This window comes from Crocodylus porosus, unplaced genomic scaffold (assembly GCF_001723895.1).
Source record: "Crocodylus porosus isolate Cpor-Errol unplaced genomic scaffold, CroPor_comp1, whole genome shotgun sequence".
Lineage (NCBI taxonomy): Eukaryota > Metazoa > Chordata > Crocodylia > Crocodylidae > Crocodylus > Crocodylus porosus.
In genome coordinates, this window is record NW_017728951.1 from 13,091,726 (window position 1) to 13,101,218 (window position 9,493).

The following is a 9,493-nucleotide window of genomic DNA, read 5'->3' on the forward strand; positions in this document are numbered from 1 at the left end:
GCTTTTCCTCATGTCTGTAATAATCTCACCAGGATGTTCTGGTTTTCTTCCTAAAACTTGGAAACTACTGGAAAAGCCACAGATGGATAGATAGCATTACTGATACCTATTTCTATTTGGCACGTAGGGGGAAATTACCCCCAGAGTCCATGCTGACACAGGCCCCAGCACTGATTCTGCTGCCAGGAGGATGTGGCATAAATCTTTCCTTTGCATTAGGCCGGCAGAGCTACGGATACAGTGCTATCTGGGAAGGGAGAATGGCAGGATAGCAGTTATGATGTTTCAGTAGCTTCTGCAAGTAGACTTCTCCTAAGAGTTAAAGCAAGTCCTTAGTTAATAGCCACCCAACGGCAAGCTGGTAGCAGAAACACCACCTGCCATGAGTGTTTCCCTCAAAAAGGGCTTTGGTATAATGTAAGCCAGATTTTCTGAGGCTGGTATTTGATAGTAGTAATACTTCTATATGGCTGTCTGTCCTATGTTCTTGGTGCATTTTGCAAAGCCATAGAGTTTGCTGTTTGTGTTTGTGAATCCTTCCCCCATTTACTCACCAGAATCACTGTTGAATGTTTCATTTTTTGTTCTAAATGATTTTCTGTATAGCATAGGCTGGGAGTCTCTGTTTTCAGTTTTAAAGAAAACCAAACTATTTCCCATTGTAAATTTAAAGCTCAATTCTGATCTTAGGCTTGTAACCAGGAATTGCTTTATGGATATCTTTGGACTAAACACTCATTGAAAACTCATATAAAGGAGATCAGTCTCTAAAACGAACATCTTAAACTTCTCAGGTGATATGTCGTTCCCTTGTATAAAGTTTTCTGAAAGTTTTCACTGAGATTTGGCCTTTGACAGAGTCATCAACTCTGGACTGTTCTGAAAGGTTTTTTTTCTAATATACTTCACAGTAAAAGCCTTCCTGAATAGATTGTATATGTAAGGCGACAAAGCAACACGGAATATATTTATTTTTCATGAAGGAAAAATACTTAAACTTCAATCTGCAGATTCAAGGACATGAGTAACAATAGGAGCCTGCCTGCATGATGGCACAGTGGGATGGAATATGTGCTTCTACTCATATGGTGCAAACTGTCATTGGCCTCCATGGGGCAATGAAGCTCAAGGTTTGGTGTTGTACATCATTTTCATGGCCTGTATTTACAGTAGTTCAAAGGAAGTTGTCAAGCCATCTATGCCCAAGATGTGTGGAATAAATTAAATGTCACAAGTTTGTCTATTAAATTGTATTTAAATATGGTCCAGCCGTGTCCAATAGTGGAAAAAGAAGTGTAAATTATACATGAGAACAGAAAATAAAGCAAACTAATTTGATTTTGTTGTCTCAACCAGCATTTCTCAACCCATGGGTCATGACGCAAAAGTAGGTCACAAGAATATATGAAAGAGTTGTGAACAAACTTTAAAAATGGATTCACCTTTAAAGCAGAAGAATGTGGAAAACCGGCACTTTTCCCTTGCAGGCTGGAGCTCTGCCAGCCTGCAAGGGGCTGCTTGGGGACCCCGCTGCACACACCCACCTCTGACCCACACACTGGGGGGGTTGGGAGCGGGGGGCAATGGGCCAGGACTGGCCATCAATGTTTATAAGTGGGTCCTGGTACTAAAAAGGTTGAGAACCACTGGTCTAAACTAAATATAAAAAAAGGGCAATGTGCTTAATGTATGGGACTATGACCTCAGCTCTTGTGAGCCAGTCTAGCTCTGCTGACATCATTGTGCATGCATTCAGCTAAAGATCTGGCCATAGATTTTTGTTTGTTCAGTTTGTCTATTTTAAAATCTAATCTTGGAAATCCAGGACTCGATATCCAGACTGTGGTTCTGGATGGCCAAGCTCTATTTCTGGACGCATATGATGCTGCTGCATGTGCCACACTGCTTTTTTTAGCTGCAGCCAGTGGGGGGAAGTTGGGGGGGTCGTTTGATGGAGTGATTTCCCAGTGTCAAATTTTGGCACGGAGATGTAAATAAATTAGCAGTGCGGTAAAAGGGTGCATGTGCGCCGCGTGTGGTTTGTGGCACCTCAAACAGCTTTGAGATGCCACAAACTGCACATGCATGCTCGTCTAGACACAACCTATCCAGTTTATTTTTTCAATGGCAGTTGGAACGGTTGGGAAATCCTGGCTCCTGAACGCTAGGGACTTAGCGAAGCAAATAATCCCCAGCATTAGTACTAAAATGGGGATATCGACATATTGATATTTTTAGTTCAATGCCTTTCTTAGGGTCAGTTTAAGTCTGTGCAACTCAATGAGAGGGCTTGAGAGGATTTATTGTATGCACGCTAAAGAGAGATGATCAATCTAAGTTAAGACCGTGCACTCTGATTGTACACGTTAGCATGCTGTGAATTAAATGTCATGACGCTGAACATCAGCAATATGCTTCTGTTATATTTTACTTATGTAGTCCCATATTGGCATCTTGGCCCATTTCATACTAAAACTCGGGCAGTAGAAAGCTTAAATTGGTACCTGTTCTCTAGGTATTAAGCAGAACGATGCTGAATGTTTGCCAGTGGATTCTTTTTCCTCCCTAGCACCATCACAGACCTACTGCCTCTTGCAAATCCCGGAACCTCAATATACAAAGTCCTGACATGCATATATTATGCTTTTGAAAATCAGTTGTGAGCAAGGAAGGGTCAAAGGTGCACCTGAGCCTAAGCAGCACATTGGGTTAGTATTGTTAAGGCATGTAGGTTTTTGTAGACAATGATACATATGGGAATGCTGTGGCTAGCATCAGGTGTAGCTGTCCTTGAGTCCTTGGCCTTTTATAGCTAGGTCAGCTGTGAGGAACCTTTTGGCACATATGTAAAGCTTGAACTCATGCCTCTGAAGCTACAAGAAGACACTGGAACCACTGGAGGGATCAAAGAATCAGAAAAGTAGCCCTGGAAGGGCAGTCCAGGGGCCCTTAGGTGGTCATCCAGTCCAAGGCAGGATCGTTCCTGTCTAAAACACACTTGACAAGCATGTATAGTGCTTGAAACATCAAAAACTCCATTTAACTTGCCAGTGCTCAGTATTTCCGAGTTGGGTGCTTCACGTCTCTGTGCCTCCATTTTCTGCATTAGCAAAATGGTTTACTGTTGATGCTTTTCTGCTGTTGTAAATTGCTGTGGGTGCTACAAATGAAAATGCCAGTAACACCTGGATTTTATGGCTCTGTTGTAACTGAACTGAAATGTCTATGTTTAATTTGTCATACACAGGTACCCAGTACAATACATTCTTCAGTCTGCTAGAGCTTTACAGTTTCTAGTATGAATAATATATATGTATATCAATTACAAGAAGTAAAAATTAGAACTTTTGAAGTGAATCTCAGTTTCTGTACACCAGCCACACATCTTTACATCTTTAACTGTCTTCTGATTTGTTATTTTTCTCAAGACTAGAGAAAAAAAACCTTCACGTTTATCTCTGCTTTCTTTCACTCATCTTAAGGTGCTTTAGCTTGCATTTAACTAAAGCTTACAACACAGCCAGTCAGTAAGAAGGTATTATGCACAACTCATATTTAGGGATAAAAGTTCAAACAAACATGCAGTGTATAAAACTGATAGAAGGAAAAAAAGTTCACTTTAAATTCAGTGTGGTTGCTTGTTTTTTTTGCTAAAATTTCCAATATGCTAAATGCAGGACTGTTGATTGTATCCTTTACGAAAACGGACATAAATTAACCCGCATTCAACTGCCTAGTCTACAACGTTAAAAATCCTTGATACAACTCTGGCACGCCACACACGTAGTTTATGCTCTGGGTCAGGGGTGTTCAACCTGTGGCACAAGTGCCACAAATGGCACGGGCAGCCTCTGTGTGCAGCGTGCAGCAAACGGGAGGGGAACAGGAAGGAGAGTAGCAGGCAGGGCAGAGAGCAGAAAGGAAGTAACGGATCAGGCGGGGAGCACAGGGAAGGAAGCAGGAAGCAGAGCAGCAAACCGGGCAGGGGAAGGGGCTCAGAGTGGCACTTGGGGAGGGTGCGGGGGTAATTTATGGCACACTTCCCCAAATGGCTGGCCCCTATTGTTCTAAGCAATACTTAGCCTCCAAAGCGAAACTTTTTTACAGTCTCATTTGGTGTCATATGTACTAAAACTACCTAGTTCTTATAGCATTTTTTTATTGGTAGGTTTCAAAGGCGCTTAGGAAGGCATGTCAGAATCATTATCCCCGTGTTATACATGGAAACTGAGGAACAGGAGAGTAGCAATGAGATCCTACATTACAGAAATTACACAGTAGATCATGATTCTCTTTAAAAATCGCTGACAATCTGCCCTCATTTCTGTTTTAGTTTAAATTATTATACTGCAAAGAAGCATGTCTTCAGAAGCACCCACTCTGAGTCACCCACTGTAAATCCGAGCCCAAGTGGACAAGCCTGCATGCCTAAAGTTAGGCTCTCAAATCCATGTTTAGGTACCATTTCATAAGTGCCTAGCACCCACAGCTCCTACTGATTTCAGCGGGACATGCAGGTGTACTGATTATCAGAGGTCCCACTCTATAGTCAGCTCTGCACAGGCCCGGGTTTGGCCCCACTGCTGGACTGGCTTTTTTTTTTTACACTCTAAATATGGGATGTGGCTACGTGCTTGGTCATTCTACATCCATTGCTGAAAAACCATAAATGTCAAAATAAATCTTTAAAAGGAGAACCTTTGCTTCTTTCACTATGTTTTTACATCCAAAGCTTTTTAAAAATGTCCTGATCTTATGTTCATTGCTGCTACATCACTATCTACTTCTGGCGGGGCCCACCACTCAAAAGCTGGCCTAAAGAAATAAAGCGGAGCAAGGATTATTTATGTAAAATCACTATTAAAGATGACCAATTAAAAAACAGAGATAATCTCAGAAGTGAGGAGATATATTAATGAATTAGACCTTTCAGTGCCATGGGTCATAGTTCAATTTGACACCTTGGACCATCTAAAATGCGTATATCTAAAATGCGTATATCTAAAATGCGTATATTTATACTAGGAGCTATGGCAAAAGCTCAAAGATACTGGCAGTTTCTATGAAGGAAAGACGGAGGGCTGGGAAGTGCAAGTGTTGAAAGCTCAGATTGTAAGAAAAAAGAGCTTTTCTTCCCTTGCTCACATCCTGCAAAACCAACCTGATGCTCTGAAAATCCAGCCATTCTCCTTTCTCAGACATCACCAAAAAGAAGATTCCACAAGCTCAAATCTGCCTCCTGTAACATCTCTGCAGCCTCAAGTGTTGTCAGCAAAGACAAAATGTTGGCCTGCATCGGGAGGAGGGCCTAATACGCCTATTGACTACAATGGGAACTGGAGAAAACCCTGGGTTGATGTTTCTGCGGGGCCTCAATCCAAAGCCCACTGAAAATCTCCATTGGCTGCAATGGGCATTGGACATGGTCCACAGTGAGGGAGCAGGAACAGAATCAAGCTCTCTCTACCATAGCTATATTGGCTCTCAATGTTGGCACAAAGACCACGTGGTAAGATCTCGGGGCTTAGTCTGACAGATGGGAGAGTGCTGCAAAAGCATATAATATTTAATGTGGGGATTAGTCTTGTGTTAAGACTACGCTGTTGTTACTAGTCACTTTTCAGAGACTTACTCAGAGAATATTTACTGTCCTCTTATGACAATTTAACATGGCTGGGGAAATTGTTTATTGAGATGTTGCAGCAAGTAAATGTTGAGGTCAAAATGTTTGACTACAGCGAGCTGAGTCTTTTAGCTGGTAGGCAAGTAGCTGTTCTTTTCAGAAGTACTTAATGTTCTACAACATTTGGCACATCTTTGGTCTGGCTTTGACTGGAAAATGTCCCAGGGCAAAGCTCCAAATTGTGGGCTCTTAAAAGTAATACAATGTACAGATCCTCCTCCTTTTATCTCTCCTGAACTCCAGTGTGCAGCCCACGTGTTATTTGTATTTTATGGTTCAGGTGACTTCAGTATTAACTCTTGCACAAAAAGAGCAATTATATTCCAAAGATATGTGCCAGTATCATGCTTTCCCCTGCCTTGGGAGGGCAGCTAAGTAGCTTTTTTACAGCTGTCTCTAGCTATTACTTTACATTTTCCCTCCAATTTGTTTTCAGGCTGCACTGACAACCAAGAGATCTTTACTAGTAATGCTGTGGCTAGATCTGGTACTCGTAAGTCTGGTACAGGCCACATGAGTGTATAGATATCATTTGTTCATTCAACATCCTGGTGCCCCCAAACTTTGAACGTAAAATTTGGCCACGTTTGTGTCAATGGAAAAACTGTTGATTTCAGTGAGGCCAAGAGTCCACCCCAGTATTCATGATGAATAGGAACTGGACATTATTTTAGGGTTATACCTAGGGTGGGTGCCAAGGCTTGGCTGGAACAAAACAAGTACTGATCTGCAGGAATGTAATAATTTCAGCAATTCTTACATGCTGCTGATGAATTTCAGAAACCAGTACTTAGGTGGGGCTGGTAGAACAACTACCTGTGGTTAAGGTTGCACAATGTTTCCCATTACTAGATCTTGCTTTCGGTTGCTTATAATTTTGCCTACCTTGGAATTGTTCTGGTTGAAATTCTCCATGCTAGCTGTCTTCCCCTGTCCAAATATTGGCTGCAAAAATGGTTCAGCTATTTCCAAAAACGAAGTCACAGAAAAAATCACAGACTTTGGACTAGGTTGAAAGAAAACCTTGTAAGGCTTTCATGTTGGAGCAAAGGCTTGGAACGTAGTGAATAGGGTTGTCCTGCTACCAGACATCTGACTTTCGGTGTTTTCACAGGGGGAAAAAAATCAACCTCCCCCCACCCAAATCTGGCCAAGTTCAAATGATCTGAAATATCTCAGGTTTCACCTGCTCAGTAGAGACTTCAGTTTGCCAACAAGTATTTCCTAAAGATCCTGGCTGTACTGAGCCTGGTCCAGTTTGAGGGTGCAAGGGCCATGCTATTGCTTTCCCCTGCAGCTCCCAGCTGTCGTGCTCTTTTGTGCTCTCAATACTTCTGCTGCTGGTGCCCAAACATTGTGGAAGAGGAAGCAGCCTGACTCAAATTTAGAGAGGACAAAAATGGGAAGCCAAGTAAGGAAGGGGCACGGGGGTTGTAACGGAAATAATAGACTGAGACAGGGAAGTCTAGAAGCAAGTCTGGGAGTGGAGTAGAAGGGACAGAGTAGATGACGAGCAAAAGAAGACTGGGATTTGGTGGGAAAGAAGACCAGGACAAGAAGCCTAATGGGTGGGGAGGATAAGACAAAACAGGACTGGTTAACAGCAAAAGTGGTCAAATTTTGGGAGAATAGGAACAGGAGGACAGGATTCTACTAAAGTACAAGTAGAACGGGCCCCAGGATTCAGGAATCTCAACTTTGGTCAATAAATGTCTGTGCACAGCCCGTATATCCCCTTCTGGTGGCTGGTATACAGGGGAGAACAGCCTCCCATTGTTGACTATTATACCATTAGTTCAAGGGCCAGAGGATGGTGTAGCGGATCTAAAGGGTTCAGACTCGCTGATCCCATCCTAAGTGGTCATTAAGGCGCCACAGGATGACGTTTTCCATTCTTTTTCTGCACTTAAAAGCCCCCCAAACTTAGGGAATAGCATACAACACTAGCACAAAACCATACTAAGCTCGCAGTCAAGGAGTTAGGAAATCCCGAAATTCCAGTTGTCCATGCAATCTTGATATGGCCTCTTATGTGTATCCATTATTATAATGTATTTAATTACTTGATCTCATCCTATTTTTCCTATCTTATCCCTCCCTGAAACGGCATGGGCATAAAACTATTCTCTGTGGCCACAGGTACAATGGGCTCAAGAGCTTTCTGACTAGGAGGGTGGTCCATCGCTGGAACAGATTACCTAGAGCAATTGTGGAATCTCTGTCCCTGGAAATTTTCAAGAGCAGGTTACACAGACGCTTGGCTGGAGTGATTTAGTCAGAGTCATTTCAGCCTTGAGCAACTGGCTGGACTAGATGTCTTTGTGAGGTCTCTCCCAGCTCTCCTGTGATCCTTCCTCACTCAGTATACAGGAGAGGCAGCGTCCTGAGAATAAATCAGGGTTGGGCAGTGAAGATGCTTATTGACAGGACATTTGTCTCAAAGACCAAAAGATGTGTACGGAAAATGGTAACTAGAGAAAAGATGGTTTTGTAGTTAAGTGCTGCTCTCCTGCAGCAATTAATTCCCCCTTCCATAGACTTCCCCTTCCTTGCTGCTAGGCAAGTCATTTAGACCTAGTGTATCATAGATGACCATTAATCATGTGTCTGTATTTTCTGGATGCCTCATACCCACTGGAGTCTGATCTGCTGGAAGGCTGAGCACTCACATCTGCAGATGAAATCAAACCGTATGTTCATATGCTTTGAATATATGAAGTGCTTCTAATCCCTGAAAACCCAGTTTCTAGGCATCTCAGATCAGGCACCCAGGATCTGTGGACACTTTGGATCTTAATTGCTTTCTGCCTCAGTCTCTCATCTGTGAAATGGAGTTATTACTGTCCTCTCATCGCATGGGGGTGGTAGGGGCAGATCCCAGGGGGGATGCATTGGTGCACTTGCACCCTCCTTGAATTCCTTCTCCACCCAAAGTTTAAAACCAATTGCCCGGCAGCAGCATTTCTAGCTGTGCCGTGCTGAGGGATGACGGCAACCTCATGTGGAGTTTAGACTATGGATTGTACCCCATGGTTTGGATGGGGATGATCCTGCCTCAGGCATGGGGCTGCACTAGACGACCTCTGCAGATTTCTTCCAGCCCCACTTCTCTAGGCTCCTCCGACTCCAGGGCTCATTTTCACCTACCCCAGCAGTTCCCAATCCGTCATACATGTACCCCCAGTGGTGTGCAGACAACCTGCCAGTGTTATGCATTAACAGTTTTATTATAATTACTTCGTATGACAAAAACTTGCTGGTGGTACTTAAGGTTGCATTGTTTTAAATTGGGGGCGTGCAACCTGTCAGAGTCTGGGAACGAATCCCTGCAAAACCCTTCGTCCCACAGGTGTTAACGACCCTCTCTTCTTTACAATGCTCTCGGCCTCACTCCAGTCACCCGGCCCTTGGCTCTCCCATGCTGCTCCTGGTATCAAAGTTTCTATTCCACACCCTGGCAGATGGATTTTGCTCTGTTTTTTCACCCACAAACCTAGATTTGTTCTGGCCTCCGAGCTGCTCCTAACACATCCAGTTTCTTTTTTGAACACGAGCATGAACAAGAAATGGCCCCGGAGTTGGGCGGGGGGCGGGGAGCATGGCAACTGCCTGCAAGTGGCGGCGGTAAGCGGGAAGTTCCTGTAGGCAGTCATGGCAGTGGCGAGCTGGGAGCTCCCGCAGGCAGTCATGGCAGCAAGCAGGGAGCTGTTGCAGGCGGTCGTGGCAGAGGCAGCAAGCGGGGAGCTGTTGCAGGCGGTGGCATGTTGGTGGCAGCAAGCGGGGAGCTGTTGCAGGCAGTCGTGGCAGTGG

General features: G+C 43.8%; 1 protein-coding gene across 1 annotated transcript in view; it reads left to right on the forward strand.

Annotated features, from left to right (window-relative positions):
* Positions 1-5,282: 5,282 nt before the first annotated feature.
* RGS10 (regulator of G-protein signaling 10) overlaps positions 5,283-9,493 on the forward strand; it is a 27,713-nt gene continuing 23,502 nt past the window's right edge. Inside the window, exon 1 of the mRNA XM_019556233.1 lies at positions 5,283-5,509. Coding sequence (XP_019411778.1) covers positions 5,488-5,509 — 22 coding nt within the window. The 5' untranslated portion in view covers positions 5,283-5,487. The remainder of the gene's footprint in view (positions 5,510-9,493) is intronic.